A 25,352-nucleotide genomic window follows, 5' to 3' on the forward strand; every position below is an offset into this window, starting at 1 on the left:
ATCTAGTCCAACCCTAAAATACAGGGTTCATAGCAAGATTTGTACTACCAGAAACACACACATACTTATGTACACAGACACAACTGGGGAAGAGATCACAAGCCATGCGCCTATCACAAACCATGCGCCTATCATGTACTAAGGAAGAGGAAAATAAAAGTACCCAACTAGTTTGAGTGAGAGTTTACTTCCTTAGACTAAAGAGTGAAAGTTCCTAGATAAATTATCTTTAAAGACTGAAGTGAACATTTTTCCTAAGATAGGGAGAGGATCTCTTATAAAGCATAGTTTAAACAGCCATAGATTTGATTTAAAGGAATACAAGAGTGAACAATTTTTCATGAACTTGCAGAGGAATAGTAAGCCTAATCTATGCCCCCCCACCTTTGCAGTTTCCTTTAAAGGAAGCTTACTCGGGAGTAAATTTACCTGGCACAGAATAAGAAGGAGAAGGGAAAAAACCTGAAAGAGACAGAATGAAACAAGGGGGGCATTTTCTAAGAAAAGAGGCCAGGACGTCTTATAGAGACTGATATCAGGAGCTTTACAATAACTCTTCTGTCCAACCAAATCAAAGTTAAAACTGGACTCACATAATTTTCTTAGAAGGAACACCATACCTTCATAGGCATATGCTTAATGAAGTACATACACTGCATTTTAGCTTGAGAGAGCAGTTGGCTCAACTAGGCTTTTGCAGCAGAAACATTTGGTTATCAGCACCTTCCAAAATAAGACTGTAGACTCACAATCTCAAAAGTTGGGGCAAAGCAAGAGGTGGGGTAAACATTTGCACACTTCATTCTCATCTTGTCTTATTTAGGACTGCTAAGATCCAGCATGGCTTCCTTAGATTTAACTTTTGAAGCAAGCTTGCAGTTTAAACTATGCACACTTAAGAAAGGCAGTCTGCCAGAGACAGAAGGAACAGACAACACACATAACAGACAACATGTAAACATACATATTCTCATATATGTATTAACAGACAGCACACATAACAGACAACATGTAAACATATATATTCTCATCGTTTAGTTGGTTATTGCAAGGAGTTGGGCCACTACCTTTGGCTTCATTAAGTGAAATTAGTAGGAAGGTCCCACATGGTTTTATGAGCCTCCTTGCCTCTTCAAACACACCACCAGTTAATCAAACTGGTAGGGCTCACAACGCTTGGTTGACGGGGTACCCCTTTATGTTTCACGCGTGTCTAGACAGAAAGAGGGAAAGAGAAGGGGTCGGTGAGGATTGGTAGGTCTAGGAGATTGGTATACTTAACATGAGGATTTATAGGAAAAGAGGGGTCATCAGTCGCTTGGCAACTTTCTGAGAGAGTTTTTAAAGAGCTCTAGCTATCCGGTATTTCATATTTCCTTCCGATTTCCTTAATCAATAACCTGGGGTCCCTTTCCACTCTGCCGATCCCGCCCAATTCCTCATGGGCTATCCCTCCTGGCAACCTCCTTATCTATCGTCACAATCTCAGGAAAAGGGGCCCTACTGGACGCCCGCGCCGTGCGGTGCCAGATCGGGTGATCCCTGGATAGAACTTCGAACTGAAAATCCCCCTTGCTTTTGGAAGCGGGCTCACGCACGATACACGTGTTACGTGGCTCCGACCAGTGCGGCTGGGATTGGGATAGAAAGCAAGACCACTTCCTGCCCCCTAGGAAGGACGCTCGGGAAGATCGGAAAAAGAGCTCCAACCCCTTGCTTTCAACTGGGATGCCCGTTGCGGAGAGTCGGCTATCTTTCAAGTCGGGTCTCTCCGTCTTACTTTCGGGCTCCCAATTGGTGCGGCTGGCTGGAGATTTTAAGGAAAAGAGATAGAGCTCAGAACCCCCCTTTCGGGTTGAGCAGCGGTCCACGGTCTCTCTCACCACTTGGACCAAGAGACAGGCGAGAAGGAGCGATAGAGAGGAGGGCAGAGAATTCAGTTGCCAGGAGACTTCCACCCCCTTCCCACCAGTGCACTGGATTTTTCCTTTTCCTTATACTCACGCGTCTTCTATGATGATCCCGGGATCGATGAATAAGCCGGCTGGATCCCTCTTTTGCTCCCCGGCTGAACTCCTAGGGCTTTCGATTACCGCCCGGAAGATGGCTGGGGGTCCAAAAGGATCTTCCCAGGCAAAATGGCCCGGAGCCGGCTGAAGATTTCGGGGCCCCCAGTCAGCAGCTCGGGAGAACCGCAAGCCCCACGTTGGGCGCCAACTGTTACGGAAAAATCTGGGTGCGAGGCTGCTCTGCCACCCAGCTCATCGGACTAAGTCCGTGGGTCCCTGCGGAAGAAAATGAGCTCAGCCGGACGCAGGAGCAAACTGTAGAAGATCCAAGTTTATTGCGCAACAGGTTCAAGGCGAGATTGAACCCCGAGAATGGGGCGACATAGACTTTTAAAAGTTCCCTCCAAGTCCCAGAATACAGTGCACGAAACGTCATGAATACATTTTGGGAAGGTTGGGTTTCATGGATTACATCATGAATATATTACACACGTCATGAATATGTTTACAGAGAGGTGGGGTTACACTGATTAACATTTAAGACAAGGGAGGGGGGAATGTGCAGAGTGAGGGATATACATAAATAAACATTTCTTGAGTACCGGTGGTGGCAGGACAATGGGACAGTGATATGCATCGTCTGCCACCTGGTATTGCCCGGAGGAAGGGTTAGGCAGGACGATCTGACAGGATTAAGAAGTTCCTGTGTACGTGACTTGTCGTCTTGAAGATTATGGAGGTAGGGGTAGCAACATGGAGTCCAGAGGCAACTGAGTTGAATGTCACCAGGATGGAGAAAATCGGAGTTGTGGTTGATTTTATATCAATTTCTAAAGGTTTCAATGCTTTCCAGACTCACGTTAGGAATAGGGCGAGAGAAAGGCATAGGAAAGATGGGGCTTATTCCGCCCGCGTGAAGACAGGAAAGAGAGCCTTTTATTTACAAGGCAGGGGTACAGTGTGGTGCCTATGCAATGGTGCGGGGGCTGAGGGTTCGAGGCCGGCTGGGCACTGCAGGGGCCATCGCCTCGGACCCCTTCAGGGAGTGGTAGGGAAGGATGGGTACCCCCCCCCTGTTCCTTCCATATCACTTGAAGGGGTGGGCCGATTCCTGGGTGGGAGCGAGAAGCCAAGGCACACGATAGAGACGTCTCCCCAAAGACTGGTCTCCCCCCCCCCGCCAATGCTGCGCTTCCTTGCCCCGTGGATGCTCCCCTCCCTCCTCCCCCCGGCTCCCCCCACCCTTGGCCCCCTCCCTCACTCCCCGAGTCTCCCCTGCCCCCAGAGGCACCCTTGGCGCGGCTCACCCCTTGCCATGCGCAACCCATCTCTCCATCCGGAGGGGCCCCCCAGACGAGGTGGGGAGGGACAGGGGGGTCTCTAGGCGTCTCTCGCGCCCGTTAACCCTTTCATGGTCTGCCTCTCTCCGCGCGGAGCGCACAGGACCCCAGGGATGCCTGCGCGGGGGAAACGGGGCCAGGGAGTCCTCGTGGGACCCCGTGGGTGGGCGCCCCATGTCCTCCCCTGCCGAGGAAAGCCCCCTTCGCAGCGCACGTTCAGGGATCTAGGCCCTGCTGGTGGGGCCCACGGAAGGCGCTTTGGGGAGATGGCGCGGAGTCCCTCTCTAGGTCCTTCTCTCCCCTCCCCCCCCCGCCGCGACCCCTTTACCTCTTTGTCCTCGATCCCGATTCTCATTTCCTTTCCGGAAATGAGATCCGGCAACATCGATGTTTGTTGGGGGGGGGTCCCCTGCCGCCCCTCCTCCCCTTTCCGAAATGGCGCGTCCTTAGAGCTATGGCGCTGAGCGGCAATCCGGCGTAGAAGAGCCTCTTCCGGGAGAAGCAGGCAGTTTGGGAGGGGGCTCACCCCTCCCTTATTCCCGGAACAGAAGCCGGATTGGAGGAGGAGGAAGAGGATCCTGATACTTCCAAAGGAGAAGCCCAGGAAAGCCTGGCAGCTGGGGGGATGGGTAAATACTATTATGGTTCTTATTGGAAGAGGGTAGTTAAAAACGTGTGGGAAACTGGGGTTGTTGACAGGGGTGGGTGACGGGCTCATGTTTCTGAATGCCAAAGACTCCTACTTTGTGACAAATGTGTGATGCATCAAAGAAAATGTATTGGGAAATGTATTGTGGGAAATGAGGAGAGGTCTTAAAAATCCATGCAACCATCTTCTCGGGGCTCCTACTCTTGGTGTGTTTGAACCTTGTTGCAACAAATAAAGATCAGGTCAACTGCCCGCTGTCTGCTTCTTTAACTTGGCTGGATTCTCCTTCTTTTGCTGACCGGAGGGACCCCCGGGGAGTGGCACCCTGACGAGCTGGGCAGCGGAGGAAATCCGCACCCCGGGATATTTTCCTTCTCAACTCTTTCCCACCTGAGCCTCACCCCCTTACCTAAAAGCCAGACACAGCACAATGTGACAGGATTGTGACTCCTGCCCTCAAGAAGCAAAATAGCTCTCCCCCCCCCCCCGGAGCAAAGCAACGCCGGGATGCTGAGGTCCCCCAGTCCTTGAAATGAAAAGGGGAGGGGCTCGGTAAGCCTTCAGGGAGCAGGCGGGGAGGGGGCTGCCCAGGCCCCAGAAGCTCCTTCTCGCTGGTTCCTCCCCATCGCCCTCCTGCTGCCTGCCTCCCCTCCGCTTCTACTGGTCCTCTGCAAGTGCGGAGAAGCCCTAGTCCCTCCGGCCCCCCTCAAATTCCTTCTGAGAGCCCCACATTGCACGTGGCCGGCTCACCTGCAGCGAAACAAAACGCAGCTGCCCTGGCATTGTGGAGCCAGGCTGGGGGGGCACCGTGGGGACCCCAGAAACGCGTCCCTTGAAGAAATGCGCCTCCCCAGTCGGGGAAAACCCCCTTCTCTGGGGCTCAAGTGCTGCAGGTGGGCTTCCCAGAAGAGTTCCCTGGGAGGACAGGGGCCCCTTGGGCCTGATCCTGCAGGGCTCGCCTGACGTTCTGGTGCAAGTGAACCCTCCTTTGTCCTTCAGGGAGAACAGGGTTTCCCAAATTTAGGTCTCCAGCTGTTTTTGGACTACAGCTCCCATCACCCCTAGCAGGCAAGACCAGTGGTCAGGGATGATGGGAATTGTAGTCAGGCCCTCCAGGTGGCTCTGGCTAGTGAGCCCAGCTGCAAGTGACAAGGGTGGGGGGATTCCTTCCTGGTGTTATGGAAATTATAGGGGAGGGGGTTACCATCTGACATCCCCTGCGATGAGGAACCCCAAACCCCTCTCCCCTCAGTCGCAAAAGCACGACTCACACATCTTATAAATACAGGAAAACACTGTCTCTGCATTTTAAGAATGGGATTTACGGACTTTCTGTTTTATGAATGGGATTTACGGATAACCAAAACTCACCAATCAAGAGCGCTTTGTTTTGACAGCTAGCCAATGGGGGAATCCGTAGACGGCTGAAACTGCCTCCAAACCAGCCTTTCAGATCAGCCTTTGCACGATTGTCCAGCTATATTTTGACAGCTAGCCAATGGGGGTTATTGAACTGCGTCGTCTGTCGGACGGAATCAATAGACGGCTGGAACTGCCTCCAAACCAGCCTTTCAGCTCAGCCTTCGCACAATTGTCTGAGCACCCTCCTGCTGCTCAAACTATGGGCAAAGTATATTAAATATAGCCATGTTGGTTTTGATTGCCTAAAGTTGCTGGAGTGTTACAAAGATGGTGTCTGAATGTATCCTTTCAGCTTGACAGCTCAGGGAATGATACCAAAATTTGTTAATTCATATAAAATCCATACTTTAACCGATTCTTCCCATTCCAACGCCGTTTTAACTCTTAAGAAAAAGTAAATTTAGGCTTCACCCTCCTCCATGACCCTGGAAGCGGATAGCCACGTAGGCAGTGAGAACAGGGCCTCCTGCCAAAATCCCCTGAGCGTGAGAGCATGTACCCCTCGCCCCACCCAGGGAGTGACCAAGGGGCGACAACAGACTTCCACAGAGGCAGTTGACCAAGCCAGGTGTCACAGGAAACCCCCTCCCCCAATCATTCAGTTTTTACAAACTTGACACACACACGCACACACACACACTCACACACTACATACGCTACGCTTCTGTTATAAATTCATAGAAAATCAACCATACATCAAATCTGCACCGTTCCACTTCTGTTTACTCCATGAAGGAAGGACTACAAAATGGGGAAGGTCTGATACAGGGCAGCCATAATCCCTTAACCGTACCAGCAGATACACAGGAGCACTGACCAGTTGGCATGGCAACCTTGATGGTCCCAGACAGAAGACCATCAAGGACACAATGGACTTGCATATGGGAGTGGATTCAACACGGACTGGAACAAAGGACAATGATCAGATCTCCCCTCTGGGGACAGGAAACTGTCAACTCCCCTTTGTCTTCTGGAAGAGACTCATGGGGAGGGGGAAAGAGGAACCAGCAAGGTGTCAAGATACTCAGGTTACTTCCACAACCCCTCCCTCAAACCCTCCTGTTGGTGATGTGTCAATGATGTAGTCATGATGTAGTTGTGATGTAGTTCCAGGGGTGTAGTTTGGGGGATTAGTAGCTAATAAAAGTTGGGGTCTTCTTTTGTTCGGGACTTCCATTTTGCTTCATCTTGTTGTGGGTGGGAGTCCTGTCGCGACAGTTACCAATAAAGGCCAAGCCTACAGGCTGCTGTTTTGCTCCAAATTGTCCTGGTTGGCGTCTTTTTTGTCCAAGGGAGCCCTCGATTCCTCCGTTAACACAGGTTTTCTGAAAGCCCAGCTCAGGAGAAGCCCTGAGGGCAAGGATGTAATTTGATTATGAATTGATTTTAGAATGTATTTCAATTAATTGATTGTGATTTTATGTAAACTGTGTTACTTTTACTGTTGTTAGCCGCTCTGAGCCCGGCTTTGGCTGGGGAGGGTGGGATATAAATATATTTTATTTTATTTAACTATTATTATTATTATTATTATTATTATTATTATTATTATTATTATTACAGTGGCACCTCGGGTTACAGACGCTTCAGGTTACAGACTCTGCTAACCCAGAAATAGTACCTCGGGGTAAGAACTATGCTTCAGGATGAGAACAGAAATCGTGTGGCGGTGGCACAGCAGCAGCGGGAGGCCCCATTAGCTAAAGTGGTACCTCAGGTTAAGAACAGTTTCAGGTTAAGAACAGACCTCCGGAATGAATTAAGTACTTAACCCGAGGTACTACTGTATTGTGTTGATAGTTTTCTTGTTCTTTAGGTGATGGGTACTGGAGAGGTGTCCAGAGATGTATCTGATAGAGTGACCAACTGTTGCACTTGTGTAACCCTTTGATACATACTAGTGAAGATGCTACTCGAAAAGTATTCTGGGTGAGGGGGGGAGGTTTTAAAAGTCGATATAAATTGTCCAGGGTTGCTCAAACAAAGAGAGATGCAAGGAGCTCCAAAAGGACCTCTCCAAATGGGGTGAATGGGCAGAAAATACAGCATCATAAAGTGATGCAAAAAAACCTACACCCATTAATATAATGTATAGGCTCATGGGTATGAACTGGATTTCTCTGTGTGCTCTAGGAGACCAGGGGAGAGGGGAGCTGGTTGGAGCAGGAGGGGGAGTCTCCCTGGATGCTTCAGCTGATGGCATCCTCTGATGGTCTCCTGGCCCCCTCCTCTCCTCCCTCTGAGCGTGAACTGCTCTCTGTCCCAGCCTCTTCCTGCTCAGCAAACCCTGTTTCCTCCTCAGCTTGCAACACCTCCCCTCCCATTCTGCTCCATTTTCTTCCTCTATCTGCTGATCGCCATCCCACCACCAGTCCCCAGGATCTGAGCCTTCTTCCCTTGTGGGTCTCCCAGACTGGTGCCTCCCCCCCCCCCGAACCCAGCCAGTCCATGACAGCAAAAGCAGCAACAACAGTAAAATCAGTAGGATAGCAATATGCACTGTGGTCCTCTGGTAGGAAGACTCCCTAAGCATGATTGAATAATAACCTCTGGTATTATGGAAAAATATTATCCTCCCAAAACCCCAGAATAAGCAGTAGCTCTGGGGTTCCCCTATGTGGTTCATGACTGAAGATGGGCCCGCCAGGAGACTTTCCTGGTACCTGCAACCCATCCTTCCCCCTCTTGCAGTTGGGCTGGGGGGGGGGGAGGAATCTCCCGTTACATTTTAAGTTTTCTTCAGAACGTGCAGGGGCAGGGAAGAAGTTCTGTTGAATAAGTAATGTTTGGAGATCATGCGGTGGTGGGGGTGAGAGAGTTTGGTGTAAAAACCACTCTGACACAAAAATACCCATCTTGCATGCATGATGAGTAGAGCAACTCCAGGGCATGGGCTAAGTAGCAGCAGGGTAGGGGCCACATGTAGAGCAAGTCCCACGCTGAGGTCAAAAACACACACAGACCTGAGGCTATATTATGAATCTGCAGCCTTCTGCTGGTTGAAAGATTGGTTTCTGTTGGAAAACACTGGTGTCCTAGATCTGGAAGGTTTTGATAATGCTTTTGGTTGGCATGCATATCTATGGTACGACAAGGTTAAAGTTCATAAATTGTTCAAAAACCATATTGTCAGAAAAGCAATTTTTGCGGTCTGGATGAAATACAAAGACTTACTAGAGGGCAAGACCCCAAGGTGGCTATCACCGGTGGAGGCCAAGGCTCGAAAAAGACCCAATATGGAGGCCTACTGGCCGAAATATTGGGAAATAATTGAAAAAATTGGAGACAATTGGAAGTTGCAGAGCCAGGACAAACTAAAAAATAAGGTGCGAGATTGGTTACATTATGTTTTTAAAATGGATAAAAAAGTTGGTTTCCAGGTGGAAAAATCGAAATTGGAGACAGAATTGTTAGAACCAAAGACCAAGACACTATCGAGAATGTATAACTTGCTGCTTAAGTGGAATACACAGGATGAGACAGTTAAATCTGCCATGATAAAATGGGCACAGGATGTTGGACATAACATTATGTTTGAAGACTGGGAAAGGTTATGGAACACCGGAATGAAATTCACGGCATGTAGTGCCTTGAAGGAAAATATTATGAAAATGATATACCGGTGGTACATGACCCCAGTCAAGTTAGCTAAGATATATCACCTGTCTGACAACAAATGTTGGAAATGCAAGGAGGCAGAAGGGACATTTTTTCACCTCTGGTGGACCTGCCCAAAAGTGAAGGCCTTCTGGGAAATGATTTATAATGAATTGAAAAAGGTATTTAGGTATACCTTCCCTAAGAAACCAGAGGCCTTCCTGTTGGGCATGGTAGACCAGAAAGTGTCAAAGAAGGACAGAACTTTGTTTATGTATGCTAGTACAGCAGCAAGAATACTCATCGCAAAGCATTGGAAGACACAAGATTTACCCACGCTGGAGAAATGGCAGACGCAGTTGATGGACTATATGGAATTAGCCGAAATGACTGGCAGAATCCGAGATTTGGACGAAGAAACAATTGAGGCGGATTGGAAAAAATTTAAAGACTATTTGCAAAAATACTATAAGCTGTATGAATCTTAAGATAGTGCACGATTAGGAAATGTTATGCTTTAGCAATATGATTAAGTAAAAGGTAAAATAAGTGACAAAAGAGAAAAGGAGATAATGTGAATCAAACATATTATGTTTATTTTAAAGGTATTAAAACTGAGTTACAATATATTGAATCTGGAGACATAATAACTGAAGCTTACAATAAGGTATGAAACAAGGTAACAAATTGCTGACATTGTTAATATAAAGAATGCAGATCTGGAAGGTGTGGGGAAGTCCAACAGGGATTTATGGACAGTTGAACTATTAGATATTCATAATCTTTTTTGTATCTTTTTGTTAAAAAAATAATCTGTTTCTTGCATTGTTCTTTTTGTACTTTTTGGAATGTATAAACTTATGAAAAGAAACACAATAAAAAATATTATAAAAAAAAACAAAAACACACACAGAAGCAGCAGGACTTCTTCAGTAATAGTTTACTGAGGTTTCAAAGCATACAGTTCTCACTGGGTCCCCAGTGAGGCACAAAACTTAGCTCCTGAGAGCAAATCCCGTTTCAGCAGTAAAAAAAATACAGCACACAGGATATCTAAGTCAGGCACACACACCGGCAGACGGGAGCAAGGGAGGAAAGAGGCTGGAAGGACACAGGGCAATGGATGCGTGTGTTTGGTTTCATGTCGTCATGGAGGGAAGTCAGCAACTCAGCATATTCAGGGGCTTCACGAAGAAAAGCTTTCTGCCGCTGCTTGCAGGAACATCCCAGAAACACACACTGTAATTCATGGTGTATTGCCATATTAGTAGTTCTTCTAATGTGGTCTAGAAACCAGTATTGGACCAGATATCAATATATTGCCCATGAGTGAATACGGGACCCACCAGGAGACTTCCCTCGTACCTGCAGGCCCTCCTTCCCCCTCTTGAAATTAGGTTTGGGGGGAAATCTCCAATTCAATTTCAGTATTTCAAGTTTTCTTCAGAATGCGCAGGAGGCAGGGAAGACGTTCTGGAGAAGAAGAAGTGTTTGGAGATCATGCAAAGTTTGCGGCAAAAACAGTCTTGCATGTTTGAGTAGAGCAACTCCAGGGCATGAGCTAAGTATAACCGGAGTACGGGCCACGTGTAGAGCAAGTCCCACACTGATGTCAAAAACACACACAGAGGAAGCAGGACTTCTTCAGTAATACTTTACTAAGCCTTCAAAACATGCAGTTCTCACTGGGTCCCCAGTGAGGCACAAAACTTAGCTCCTGAGAGCAGATCCCGTTTCAGCAGTAAAAAAATACAGGACACAGGATATCTAAGTCAGGCACACACACCGGCAGAAGGGAGCAAGGGAGGAAAGAGGCTGGAAGGACACAGGGCAATGGATGTGTGTCTTTCGCTTCCCGTCGTTTTAGGAGGAGGTCAGCAACTCGGCATCTGCAGGGACGTCACGAAGAAAAGCTTTCTGCCACTGCTTGCAGGAACACCCCAGAAACACACACTGTGATTCACAGTGTATTGCCATATCAGTTGTTCTTCAAAGGTTATCGAGATGTGGTCTAGAAACCGGTATTGGACAAGATATCAATATATCGCCCAGCCCTAATCCTCACTCACCACCAGCAAACCAGATTCATCCTCTCTATCAAAAGGTACTTTACCTCTTAGATTATACTCACATTGTTTGACATTGCATTCAATATTTCATTGCTGTTCAGTTTTACATATAAAAACAAGAACTTCAAATACACGTTGTGTGTTTAAGGCTGATTTCCTGCTGAGTTCATTGCTGTGAAGAAAGAGTGGACACTGAAAGGAACACGTCCCGCACTCCATACATCTAAATGGGTTCTTCCATGGAAAAGTCCCAGGATGTTCCTTAAACACTCCATTGTAAATGAAGCACTTTTGGCAATCTTTTCATTTAAACTGCTTCTCAAACCCCAGAATAAGCAGGATGACCCATGGGGTTCATGAGTGAAGATGGGCCCACCAGGAGACTTCCCCGGTACCTGCAGCCCCACATTCCCCCTCTTGAACTTAGGCTTTGGGGGAAAATCTCCCATTGAATTTCAGTATTTCAAGTTTTCTTCAGAACACACGGGGGCAGGGACGAGGTTCTGTTGTTGAAGAAGAGTTTGGAGATCATGTAGTGGTGGGGGTGGCAGAGTTTGGTGCAAAAACCATCTTGTGTGCTTGAGTACCGCAACTCCAGGGCATGAGCTAAGTAGCAGTAGGGTAGGGGCCACGTGTAGAGCAAGTGCGACACTGAGGTCAAAAAGACACACACAGGCAGCAGGACTTCTTCAGTAATAGTTTACTGAGCTTTCAAAGGCTACAGTTATGACTGGGACCACAGCGAGGCACAAAACCTAGCTCCTGAGAACAAATCATTCATATGGTTTCTCCCCTGTATGAGTCAGTTGATGCACGCTGAGGTGTCCATTCTGACTGAATTTCCTTCCGCACTCCATGCAATTAAATGGTTTTTCCCCTGTGTGAGTCCGTTGATGTTTTCTAAGGGTTGCATTATCATGAAAGCTCTTTCCGCACTCCATACATTTACATGGTTTTTCCCCTGTGTGAGTCCGTTGATGTGTTCTAAGGGTTCCATTATCACGAAAGCTCTTTCCGCACTCCATACATTCATATGGTTTCTCCCCCGTGTGAGTCCGTTGATGTATATTGAAGTTTCCACTCTTACTGAAGCTCTTTCCACAATGCATACATTTATATGGTTTCTCCCGTGTGAGTCCGTTGATGTGTTCTAAGGCTTCCTTTGAAACTGAAGCTCTTTCCGCACTCCATACATTCATATGGTTTCTCCCCTGTGTGAGTCCGTTGATGTATATTGAAGTTTCCACTCTTACTGAAGCTCTTTCCACAATGCATACATATATATGGTTTCTCCCCTGTGTGAGTCCGTTGATGTATTCTAAGGCTTCCATTCAAACTGAAGCTCTTTCCGCACTCATTGCATTTAAATGGTTTTTCCCCTGTGTGAGTCCGTTGATGCATATTTAGGTGTGCACTCTGACTGAATTTCCTTCCGCACTCCATGCATTTATATGGTTTTTCCCCTGTGTGAGTCCGTTGATGTTTTCTAAGGGTTCCATTATCACTAAAGCTCTTTCCGCACTCCATACATTCATATGGTTTCTCGTCTGTGTGAGTCCGTTGATGTATTCTAAGGCTTCCATTCAAACTGAAGCTCTTTCCGCACTCCATACATTCATATGGTTTCTCCCCTGTGTGAGTCCGTTGATGTTTTCTAAGGTCTCCATTCTGACCGAAGCTCTTTCCGCACTCTAAACATTTAAATGGTTTCTCCCCTGTGTGAGTCTCTTGATGTCCTCTAAGGGTTCCATTATCACGAAAGGTCTTTCCACACTTCATACATTTAAATGGTTTCTCCCCTGTGTGTGTCTGTTGATGTCTTCTAAGTTTTCCATTATCACTAAATCTCTTTCCACACTCAATGCATTTAAATGGTTTTTCCCCTGTGTGAGTCCGTTGATGTCGTCTAAGGTTTGCATTGAAACTGAAGCTCTTTCCACACTCCATACATTCATATGGTTTCTCCCCTGTGTGAGTCCGTTGATGTGTTCTAAGTTGTCCATTATCACAAAAGCTCTTTCCGCACTCCATACATTCATATGGTTTCTCCCCTGTGTGAGTCCGTTGATGTCGTCTAAGGATTGCATTTAAACTGAAGCTCTTTCCGCACTCCATACATTCATATGGTTTCTCCCCTGTGTGAGTCGCTTGATGTCCTCTAAGGGTTCCATTATCACGAAAGGTCTTTCCACACTCCATACATTTACATGGTTTCTCCCCTGTGTGAATCTGTTGATGTCTTCTAAGGTTTCCAATGAAACGGAAGCTCTTTCCACACTCCATACATTCATATAGTTTCTCCCCTGTGTGGGTCAGTAGATGCATATTTAGGCTTCCACTCTGACTGAATTCCCTTCCGCACTCCATGCATTTAAATGGTTTCTCCCCTGTGTGAGTCCGTTGATGTATATTGAGGTGTCCACTAAGACTGAAGCTCTTTCCACACTCCATACATTTATGTGGTTTCTCCCCTGTGTGAGTCCGTTGATGAGTGCTAAGTACATCACTCCGACTGAAGCTCTTTCCACAATCCAGACATTTAAATGCTTTTTCCCCTGTGTGAGTCCGTTGATGTATATTAAGGTTTCCACTCTGACTGAAGTTCTTCCCGCACTCCTTGCATTTGAATCCTTTCTTGCCCATGTGAGTCGGCTGATGTGTTCTATCAGTGAAAGTCTTTCCACACTCCATACCTTTAAATGGTTTCGCCACTTTTGGGGTTTGTTGATGTGAGCTATGTGTGCTCATTCAATGAAACATGTTCCACATTTCACACATTTCAATGTCTATATCTAATGAAACCAAAGGTGCCCTTTCCCCTGGAAGTCTGTCTCTCTTCTCCATGACCCTCCTCAGCGTGGGAGGAAAGGAAATCCTGTTTGGGTTTCAAGGAAGAGAACAAAGGAAAAGAGAGCATATCAGATGCAATTAGCACCACCTCATATTTCAACATGTCCTATATTTCCCCTGCATCCTACCCAGGTTCCAAATTTTTAGGAAATGAAGATGCAATGATGTCAAATGATAGTAATGCATCAGCAACCTTTCGTTATGCTCAATCATCATTAATAAAGCAGCATGATCTTGGAAAACAGCCTTTTCACATCAATTGTTTTCTCACAGGAAATGCAGCTACTCTCTCTCCATGAAAAGGCCCTCTCTGTCTCTGGTTCATCGTTCCTTTGGACATTTCCCATCATCGGCATCATAATCCTCCATCCACCCCTGTTTCCACCTCTAGATCTTCATGAATCACCTGCACAGTCCCAATGGCCTCAGGAAGTCCATGTGGACCATTATAGGAGACCCAGGTCTACATCTTTTCCAGAGAACTAGTGACAAGGCTTGTTGCTTGGGGTCAGCTGAATGGGTGCTCAGGGAAGCTCCTGTTCTTGGAGATGGACCTCTGTCTACATGCCTTGCATTGCATGGAGAGAGCAGGAGAAGCAGAAGGAAAGCAGCTGGCAAATGGGAAACACCCCACCCCAATTGTTCCTTATAATAATGATGTGCTGCCTGATCTCGAGCCCCTCTTATGACACAGGACTATCCTAATCTGGCACTGAAAAGCTGGATATTAAAGGCAAAGGGATAACTCTACTTAGTGGAAACTTCATCCTTGAATATGTAGTACAGATTCATTAACAACCTGAAGTTGTGTTATTTCTTGAGATATGAATTTATTCCTGATCTGAGCGTTTTTTCCTACTCTCCTAACTATATGTCAGTCTAGGAGATCGTTATGAAGGAGCAAGTTCTGCAACCTGGATATTCAAGGCAAAGGGATAACTCTACTTAGTGGAAACGAAATAAATGGAGAAGAGACAGCTGATCCAAAAGGAATAAGGAAAGGATTCTTGGACTTTTACAAGCAATTATATAAAAATAAGGAAAGGAATAATAATAAGAAAATAGAAAGATATCTAAAAGAGAAAATGGTGTGGAAGATCCCGACAGACCAAAAAGCCCAACTGAATGCCCCAATAGAAAAAGAAGAAGTAAAAGAAGTGATAAAGGAGTTGAAGAGAGGGAAAGCTCCGGGTCCAGATGGGTTTACATCTAGCTACTATAAAGAAATGAAAGAGGTGCTGGTGACCCCGTTGACTGAAGTTATGAACAACATTTTGAAAGAAAGAGACATTCCAGAAACGTGGAAAGAAGCATATATTACATTGATCCCAAAACAAGATTCGGATTTAACCCAAGTGAAGAATTATAGGCCTATTTCATTACTGAATACTGACTATAAGATTTTTGCTGGAATTCTAGCGAAGAGACTGAAAAAGATATTAACAAGATTAATACATAAAGATCAAGCAGGCTTCCTACCAGGCAGACAAATGAGAGATAACATAAGAAATATAATTAATGTTATAGAATATCTGTCTGGTAGGGGAGATAAACAAGCAGTCTTAATGTTTGTGGATGCAGAAAAGGCCTTTGATAACGTAATTTGGGAGTTTATGTTGAAAAACTTGGAATATATGGAGGTGGGACAAGAGTTCTTCAATGGCATAAAGGCAATCTATACTGAGCAGAGAGCAAAATTGATAGTAAACAATGTGATTACCAAAGATATAAAAATATCTAAAGGAACAAGACAAGGTTGCCCATTATCGCCATTGTTATTCATAACGGTTCTGGAAGTCTTTTTAAATGCAATTAGACATAATAAGCAAATAAAAGGGGTAACGGCGGGGCTGAATGAGTATAAAGTTAAAGCCTTTGCCGATGATTTGGTAATGACTATGGAAGAACCAACAGAAAGCGTAAAGGAGGTATTGGAAGAGATGGAACAATTTGGAAAGGTGGCAGGATTCAGATTGAATAAGAGAAAGACGAAGATGATTGTAAAAAATATGGAACAAAATATGATTGAATCATTGCAGCAACAAACTGAGATAGAGGTGGTAAAAAAGGTTAAATATTTGGGAATTTGGTTATCACCTAAGAATATTGATTTGTATCAAAATAATTATATCCCGGTTTGGAAGGGAATAAAAAAGGATCTGGATGTGTGGGCCAGAATGAAATTATCACTTTGGGGAAGAATATCTACGATAAAAATGACGGTGCTACCAAAGATGTTATTTTTATTTCAGACCATACCCATATTAAAGGGTATAGGAATCTTTAAAGAATGGCAAAAAGTGATTTCAAGGTGTATCTGGCAGGGAAAGAAGCCTAGAATAAAATTTAAGTTATTGACAGATGCTAAAGAAAGAGGAGGCTTCGCCCTGCCAGATATGAGACTGTACTACGAGGCAGCATGTTTATGCTGGGTAAAAGAATGGATAAAGTTAGTAAACAATGAATTATTGGATCTTGAAGGTTTTGATAACAGATTTGGATGGCACGCGTATTTATGGTGTGATAAAAAGAAGGTTCACAAAGGATTTGGAAATCACATCTTCAGGGGTTCTTTAATAGAAGTGTGGGAAAGATATAAAAATATATTGGAACCAAAAGTCCCGCACTGGTTGTCACCGTTGGAGGCAATGAGTGTTAAGAAAATTAATATGAGGAAAAAATGGGGTACATATGGTGCATTGGTGATTAACGAAGGAGGGAAATGGAAATGGAAGCCATATTAACAAGTTAAAGAGTACATATATGATTGGCTGCATTATCGTCAAGTAAATGAAATAATTAAAAAAGATCTGAAGGAAAAAGGTTTTTCGGAAAAGGAATCGAGTTTCCAAAAAGACATAATAAACAATGAGTATAAAACTCTGTCAAAAATGTATAAGATATTGCTGGAATGGCATACTAAGGATGAAGAGGTTAAATCGGTGATGATACAGTGGGCAAAGGATTTTGGGTATAACATTCAATTTGAGGAATGGGGAAAATTGTGGAAAGAGAATATAAAATTTACGGCATGTACGCTATTGAAAGAGAATGTAATGAAAATGTTTTATAGATGGTATATGACTCCTGTAAAACTAGCAAAGATGTATAAGGTTGATAACAAATGTTGGAAATGCAAAGATAAAGAAGGGACGTTCTTCCATCAGTGGTGGGAGTGTAAGAAGGTAAAAAGTTTCTGGGAAATGATATACAATGAGATGAAAAAAATGTTAAGATATACTTTTGTGAAAAAAACAGAAGCTTTTCTTTTAGGTATTGCAGGAAAGGACATAAGAAGAAAGGACTATAAGCTTTTCCAATATGTTGTAACGGCAGCCAGAATCCTGTTGGCCCAGAAGTGGATACAAGAGGAGATACTGACGATAGAAGAATGGAGATTAAAATTGATAGACTATGCGGAATTGGACAAATTAACTGGGAAAATCAGATATACTAAAGACCAAAAGTTCATCAAGGACTGGGGAAAATTGGTAGATTATCTGAAAAACATATGTGGTATAAATACAACGTTAGTGGGATTTCAAGAGGCACTGTAAAAAAAACAAATAATTATTGTTTATTAAAAATAATGGGAGTAAGGAGGAACAATGGCAATATGAAAAAAGGGAATGCGTATTAAAGGTATAATTATGGATGACTGTCAGAGACGCTGAAGGAAGTTCAAAACAGGCATAATTTGTTGTATTCGGGACAAAATGTATAACTGCATGAAAATCAATAAAATTTATTTTTTTAAAAAATGTACTTAGTGGAAACGTCATCCTTTAATATGTAGTACAGATTCATTAACAACCTGAAGTTGTGTTATTTCTTGAGATATGAATTTATTCCTGATCTGATGTTTTTTCCTATTCTGCTAACTATATGTGAGTCTAGGAGATCGTTATGAAGGAGCAAGTTCTGCAACCTAGAGCCCTAAACAGCCTCGGCCCTGTAGACCTGAAGGAGTGTCTCCAGCCCCATCCTTCACTCTGAACACTGAGGTTCTCCTCTGAGGGTCTTCTGCTGGTACCCTCCCTTCAGAGGTCAAGGAAATGAACAACTATCTGACATTTAGAAGATAGTTGAAGGGAGACCTGTATTAGGAGGTTTTTAATGTTTGATGTTTTACTGTCTTTTATGTGTACTGGAAACCCAACCAGATGGACAGGGTATAAATACTACAATCATTTGTATTATCTTGTGATTTTTTTGTAGTTATTTTGGAATTTGTAGTGCAATATCAGGTCACGAAATGTTTTGGGTGGAGAAAATCACAGGGTTGCCGTAAACAATAATCCCACCCACAAACTCTCATTCACATACAGTCTGTAAATTTGGGAAGGTCACACAGCTCACCTGTGCTAATACTGGTAGTCTTTGGCCTCCATAGGCACACCCTGTCTGTAGAGCCTCCAGCCACAAGCACTGTCTATCATGAACATGGGTCCTTTGACTGGGAAGAATCTCAGCTTGTCAGTCACTCTGACATTGCCTACAAAACATAAGAAGAACAGAAATGCTTTTGAGGTGCACCTTCTATATCAATCATGAGATCAATTAAATAGGTTCTGCACCCCTGTTTCTGATGACAGGTGTAGATTATCCTCATCCTCAATGAACCAGGCAGTGGGAAAGACACTTGAAGATAAAAGCCTGAGAGAGAGGGAAAAGTTTCTGGCTGCTTCCTGGGTGGGATTGCGGAAACAAAGAGCCGCTTCTGAGAAGGCCTCTCCCCTCCCCTCCTCTCTTCCTCTTCCTTCTCCTCTCCAGGGTGAACAGTGGTTGGACTTGGCAGATTCGCTGTGTCTGGACAGAGCAGGAGTTTATGTTGTGGGAAGAGGATGGAGCTTGCAGAAGGAAGGGGCGGGGGAACTGGAGCCCCCACTTTCCAGGGATCCGTCTCTGGTTGCCTTGAAGGGGGGGTCGATTCTTGGGTGGGAGGGAGAAGCCAAGGCGGCCCCTCCGGAGATTCCTCGTGGGCGCACGATGGAGACGTCTCCCTACAGACTGGTCTCCTCCCCCCAACCCCGCCAATGCTGCGCTTCCTTGCCCCGGGGATGCTCCCCTCCCTCCTATCCCCGGCTCCCCCCACCCTTGGCCCCCTCCCTCTCTCCCGGAGTCTCCCCTGCACCCAGAGGCCCCCTTGGCGCGGCTCACCCCTCGCCATGCGCGACCCATCTCTCCATCCGGAGGGGCGCCGCAAGACGAGATGGGGAGGGACAGGGGGGTCTCTATCTAGGCGTCTCTCGCGCCCGTTAACCCTTTCATGGTCTGCCTCTCTCCGCGCGGAGCGCACAGGGCCCCAGGGATGCCTGCGCGGGGGAAACGGGGCCGGGGAGTCCTCGTGGGACCCCGTGGGTGGGCGCCCCATGTCCACCCCTGTCAAGGAAAGCCCCCTTCGCAGCGCACGTTCAGGGATCCAGGCCCTGCGGGGGGGGGGCACGGAAGGCGCTTTGAGGAGCTGGCGAGGAGTCCCTCCTGGCTCCTTCTCTCCCCTCCCCCCCCCCCCCGCCGCGACCCCTTTACCTCTTTGTCCTCGCTCCCGATTCTCATTTCCTTTCCTGCAACATCCACGGGGGGGGGGGGAGTTTCCCTGCCGCCCCTCCTCCCCTTTCCGAAAGGGCGCGCCCCTAGAGCTACGGCGCAAAGCAGCAATCCGGCGCAGAAGCTCCTCTTCCGGGAGAAGCTGGCAGTTTGGGAGGGGACTCACCCCTCCCTTATTCCCGGAAAAGAAGCCGGATTGGAGGAGGAGGAGGATCCTGATATTTCCAAAGGAGAAGCCCAGGAAAGCCTTGCAGCTGGGGGGGATCTGTAAATACTATTATGGTTCTTATTGGAAGAGGGTAGTTAAAAATGTGTGAGAAACTGGGGCTGTTGACAGGGGTGGGTGACGGGCTCATGTTTCTGAATGCCAAAGACTCCTACTTTGGGACAAATCTGTGATGCATCGAAGATGCTGTGGAAAAATGTATTGTGGGAAATGGGGAGAGGTCTTAAAAATTCATGCAACCATCTTCTCGGGGTTCCTACTCTTGGTGTGTTTGAACCTGGTTGCAACAAATAAAGATCAGGTCAACTGACCGCCCTTTGCTTCTTTAACTTGGCTGGATTCTCCTTCTTTTGCTGACCGGAGGGACCCCCGGGGAGTGGCACCCTGACGAGCTGGGCAGCGGAGTAAATCCGCACCCCAGGATATTTTCCTTCTCAACTCTTTCCCACCTGAGCCTCACCCCCTTACCTAAACACGGACTATAACAAAAGAATAGTGATTGGATTCCCCCTCAGGGGGCAGGAAACTGCGACTACCTTTTGTCTTCTGAAAATGACTCATGGGGGGGGGGAGAAGGGAACTAGCCAGGTGACAGGACACTCAGGTTACCACCACAACCCCTCCCTCAGCCCCTCCTCCTTTCTGTGATGTATGCATGATGTTTCTGGGGGTGGGTTTGATCTGCAGGATGCGAATTTCAAAAGTTTTTATAAGGCCTTGCACACCGCTTTTTCTGTGTCTTCCTCTCTCCTGCAAGTGAGGGGAGCACCCTGTTGCAACAGATCAATAAAGGCCAAGCCTACAGGCTGCTGTTTTGCTCCAAGTTATCCTGGTTGGTGTCCAAGGGAGCCCTCGGATTTTTCCGTTAACACGGGAAACAGGCGGGGAGGGGGCTGCCCAGGCTCCAGAAGCTCCTTCTCGCTGGTTCCCCCACATCACCCTCCTGCTGCCTGCCTCCCCTCTGCTTCTACTGGTCCTTTGCAAGTGTGGGGAAGCCCTAGTCCCCCCAGCCCCCCTCAAATTCCTTCTAAGAGCCCCACATTGCACGGGGCAGGCTCACCTGCAGCGAAACAAAACGCAGCTGCCCCGGCAGAGTGGAGCCAGGCTGGGGCGCACCTTTGGGACCCCAGAAATGTGTCCCTAGAAGAAATGCGCCTCCCCCCTTCTCTGGGGCTCAAGTGCTGTCGGTGGGCTTCCCAGAAGAGGCCCCTGCTTGGCCCCTGGCAGGACAGGGGCCCCTTGGGCCTGATCCTGCAGGACCAGGTTGATGGACTATATGGAATAGACTGAAAGGACTGGCAGAATCCAAGACCAGGGAGAAGAGACAGTGGAAGAAGATTGGAAAAAGTTTAAAGTTTATTTATAGAAGTATTGTAAAATTAATGAGTGTTAGAAAAATGTTGGAATGAAATTATATGGCTTTACTAGAAATGTTATAAGGAGCTAAGTATAAATCAGTATTATGGTACTAATGGAAGATAAGGTTAAAATAAGTTAAGATAGTTATATGACAGAAAATAGAGAAAGAGGGAAAGGAATTGCTGAAGTAATAAATAGAAGTGGCATACAAAAAGGGAGGTGAGAGGAGGTCAATGAAACAAGGGAATGAAAGACAGGGCATTGAAACGGTATGATGTATGTTTTTTAATTTTTTATGTTTAGTTTAATGTGTTAATGTTGTGTTGTGCATTGTCTTTATATTGTATTGTATTTTATTTCTTTTGCCTTTTTTCTTTCTTCTTCTTTTTTTCTTTTTTCTTGTAAGGTTTAAAAGTAATAAATATTATTTTTTTAAAAAGAAAGATCCTGCAGGGCTCACCTGATTTTCTGATGCAAGTGAACCCTCCTTTCTCCTTCAAGATGAACAAGGTTTCCCAAACTTGGTCCATGCTGTTTCCCAAACTTTCCCAAACTTGGTCCAAGCTGTTTCCCAAACTTGGTCCAAGCAGTCCAAGCTGTTTTTTGGACTACGGCTCCCATCACACCGAGCTAGCAAGACCAGTGGTCAGGGATGATGGAAATTGTAGTCAGACCCTCCAGGTGGCTCTGGCAAGTGAGCCCAGCTGCATGTGACAAGAGTGAGGAGGGAATTCCTTCCTGGTGTTATGGAAATTACAGGGGAGGGGGTTACCATCTGACATTAACCCCTGGGACGAGGAACCCCAAACCCCTCTCCACTCAGTCACAAAGGCACGACTCACACATCTTATAAATACAGGAAAACACGGTCTCTGCATATTATGGATGGGATTTACGGATTTTGTGTTTTATGAATGAGATTTATGAATAACTGAAGCTCACCAATCAAGAGCGCTATGTTTTGACAGCTAGCCAATGGGGGAATCCGTAGAAGGCTGAAACTGCCTCCAAACCAGCCTTTCAGCTCAGCCTTTGCACGATTGTCTCAGTGCCCTCCTGCTGCTCAAACTATGGGCAAAGTATATTAAATATAGTCATGTTGGTTTCAATTGCCTAAAGTTGCTACAATGTTACAAAGGTTGTGTCTGAATGTATCCTTTCAGCTTGACAGTTCAGGGAATGATACCTAAATTTGTAAATTCATATAAAATCCATACTTTAACCAATTCTTCCCATTCCAACGCCATTTCCACTCTTAAGAAAAAGTAAATTTAGGCTTCACCCTCCTCCATGACCTTGGAAGCAGATAGCCACGTAGGCAGAGAGAACAGGGCCTCCTGCCAAAAGCCCCTGGGCGTGAGAGCACGTACACTTCGCCCCACCCAGGGTGTGACCAAGGGGCGACAACAGACTTCCACAGAGGCAGCTGACCAAGCCAGGTGTCGCAGGAAACCCCCTCCCCCAATCATTCAGTTTTACAAACTTGACACACACACGCACACTCACTCACTACATACACTACGCTTCTGTTATAAATTCATAGAAAATCAACCATACATCGGATCTGCACCGTTCCACTTCTTTTTACTCCATGAAGGAAGGACTACAAAATGCGGAAGGTCTGGTACAGGGCAGCCATAATCCCTTGAGCATACCAGCACATCCACAGGAGCCCTGCCCAGTTGGCATGGCAACCTTGATGGTCCCAGACAGAAGACCACCAAGGACACAACGGACTTGCATATGGGAGGAGATTCAACATGGACTGGAACAAAGGACAATGATCAGATCTCCCCTCTGGGGGCAGGAAACTGTCAACTCCCCTTTGTCTTCTGGAAGAGACTCATGGGGAGGGGGAAAGAGGAACCAGCAAGGTGTCAAGATACTCAGGTTACTTCCACAACCCCTCCCTCAAACCCTCCTGTTTGTGATGTGTCAATGATGTAGTCATGATGTAGTTGTGATGTAGTTCCAGGCGTGTAGTTTGGGGGTTTAGTAGCTAATAAAAGCTGGGGTCTTCTTTTGTTCGGGACTTCCATTTTGCTTCATCTTGTTGTGGGTGGGAGTCCTGTTGCGACAGTTTCCAATAAAGGCCAAGCCTACAGGCTGCTGTTTTGCTCCAAATTGTCCTGGTTGGCGTCTTTTTTGTCCAAGGGAGCCCTCGGATTCCTCCGTTAACACAGGTGTTCTGAAAGCCCAGCTCAGGAGAAGCCCTGAGGGCAAGGATGTAATTTGATTATGAATTGATTTTTGAATGTATTTCAATTAAATGATTGTGATTTTATGTAAACTGTGTTACTTTTACTGTTGTTAGCCGCTCTGAGCCCGGCTTTGGCTAGGGTGGGTGGGATATAAATATATTTTATTTTATTATTTTTATTATTATTATTATTATTACAGTGGCACCTCGGGTTACAGACGCTTCAGGTTACAGACTCTGCTAACCCAGAAATAGTACCTCGGGGTAAGAACTATGCTTCAGGATGAGAACAGAAATCGTGTGGCGGTGGCACAGCAGTAGCGGGAGGCCCCATTAGCTAAAGTGGTACCTCAGGTTAAGAAGAGTTTCAGGTTAAGAACAGACCTCCGGAATGAATTAAGTACTTAACCCGAGGTACTACTGTATTGTGTCGATAGTTTTCTTGATCTTTAGGTGATGGGTACTGGAGAGGTGTCCAGAGATGTATCTGATAGAGTGACCAACTGTTGCACTTGTGTAACCCTTTGATACATACAGTGGTACCTCGCAAGACGAACGCCTCGCAAGACGGAAAACCCGCTAGACGAAAGGGTTTTCCGTTTTGGAGGCGCTTCGCAAAACGAATTTCCCTATGGGCTTGCTTCGCAAGACGACAGCCCATAGGGAAATCTCCGGGACAGCGGGGAAGCGCAGCGCCGCCGGGCTTCGGAACGATGCCCAGATGCCGGGGGGGGGAACGCCTCCGCCGCTGCCCGCCATCGGGATGATGCCCCGATCCCGGGCGGCAGGGGGGGAACGCCTCCCCCCGCCGCCCGCCATCGGGACGATGCCCCGATCCTGGGCGGCGGGGGGGGAACGACTCCGCCGCCGCCCGCCATCGGGACGATGCCCCGATCCCTGGCGGCCGGGGGGGGGACGCCTCCGCCGCCGCGCGCCATCGGTACGATGCCCCGATCCCGGGCGGCGGGGCAGGAACGCCTCCCCCCGCCGCCCGGCATCGGGACGATGCCCCGATGCCGGGAGGCGGGGTGGGAAGCCTGGGCGCGCTGATCTCAGCGCGCGCAGGCTTCGGCATGCTGGCACCTGTCCGCAAGCAGTGGCAGCGCTGCCGCTGCTTGCGGAAAGGTCCGCGAAGCCTGGGCCAGACAGCTTTTGAAGGCAGGCGGGGGGAGCAAAGACTTTCGCCCCCCGCCAGCCTTCAGAAGAGGTCCAGGACCTCTTCTGAAGGCTGGCGGGGGGCGAAAGTCTTTGTCCCCCCTGACTGCCTTCCCAGGGGCTTTTAAATCGCCCCGGACAGCGGAGAAGTCCTCCGCTGTCCCGGGTGATTTTAAAATGCCGCCCGTCAGCATTTTAAGATCGCCCCGGACAGCGGAGACGTCCTCCGCTGTCCCGGGGTTTTTTAAAATGCTGGGGGTGGGAAGAAAAGCCCTTGTCCCCCCCCCCCCCAGCCTTCAGAAGAGGTCGGGGGACAGACTGTCCCCGGACCTGGTCTGAAGTCGGTTTCCCTAGGAACGCATTAATTGATTTTCAATGCATTCCTATGGGAAACCGTGCATCGCAAGACGAAAAACTCGCAAGACGAAGAGACTTGCGGAACGAATTAATTTCGTCTTGCGAGGCACCACTGTACTAGTGAAGATGCTACTCGAAAAGTATTCTGGGTGAAGGGGGGAGGTTTTAAAAGTCGATATAAATTGTCCAGGGTTGCTCAAACAAAGAGAGATGCAAGGAGCTCCAAAAGGACCTCTCCAAATGGGGTGAATGGGCAGAAAAAACAGCATCATAAAGTGATGCAAAAAAAACTTACACCCATTAATGTATAGGCTCATGGGTATGAACTGGATTTCTCTGTGTGCTCTAGGAAACCAGGGGAGAGTTGGTCGCAGCAGGAGGGGGAGTCTCCCTGGATGCTTCAGTAGCCGGCCTCCTCTGGGTCTCCTGACCCCTCCTCTCCTCCCTCTGAGCCTGAACCGCTCTCTGTCCCAGCCTCTTCCTGCTCACCAAACCCTGTTTCCTCCTCAGCTTGCAACACCTCCCCTCCCGTTCTGCTCCATTTTCTTCCTCTATCTGCTGATCGCCATCCC

At 46.9% G+C, this 25,352-nt stretch overlaps 2 protein-coding genes across 2 annotated transcripts in view; both read right to left on the reverse strand.

Annotated features, from left to right (window-relative positions):
* The window catches only part of LOC114605989 (uncharacterized), a 35,479-nt gene extending 31,629 nt beyond the window's left edge, over positions 1-3,850 (reverse strand). Inside the window, 1 exon segment of the mRNA XM_077935480.1 lies at positions 3,678-3,850. The gene's annotated coding sequence lies outside the window, so the exon portion shown is untranslated.
* The window catches only part of LOC114605997 (uncharacterized), a 32,401-nt gene extending 12,795 nt beyond the window's left edge, over positions 1-19,606 (reverse strand). The window contains 4 exon segments of the mRNA XM_077935474.1: positions 11,880-12,211; positions 12,213-13,961; positions 18,296-18,431; positions 19,466-19,606. Coding sequence (XP_077791600.1) covers positions 11,880-12,211; positions 12,213-13,834 — 1,954 coding nt within the window. The 5' untranslated portion in view covers positions 13,835-13,961; positions 18,296-18,431; positions 19,466-19,606.
* Between the last annotated feature and the right edge of the window lie 5,746 nt (positions 19,607-25,352).

Source organism: Podarcis muralis, chromosome 10, assembly GCF_964188315.1.
Source record: "Podarcis muralis chromosome 10, rPodMur119.hap1.1, whole genome shotgun sequence".
NCBI lineage: Eukaryota > Metazoa > Chordata > Lepidosauria > Squamata > Lacertidae > Podarcis > Podarcis muralis.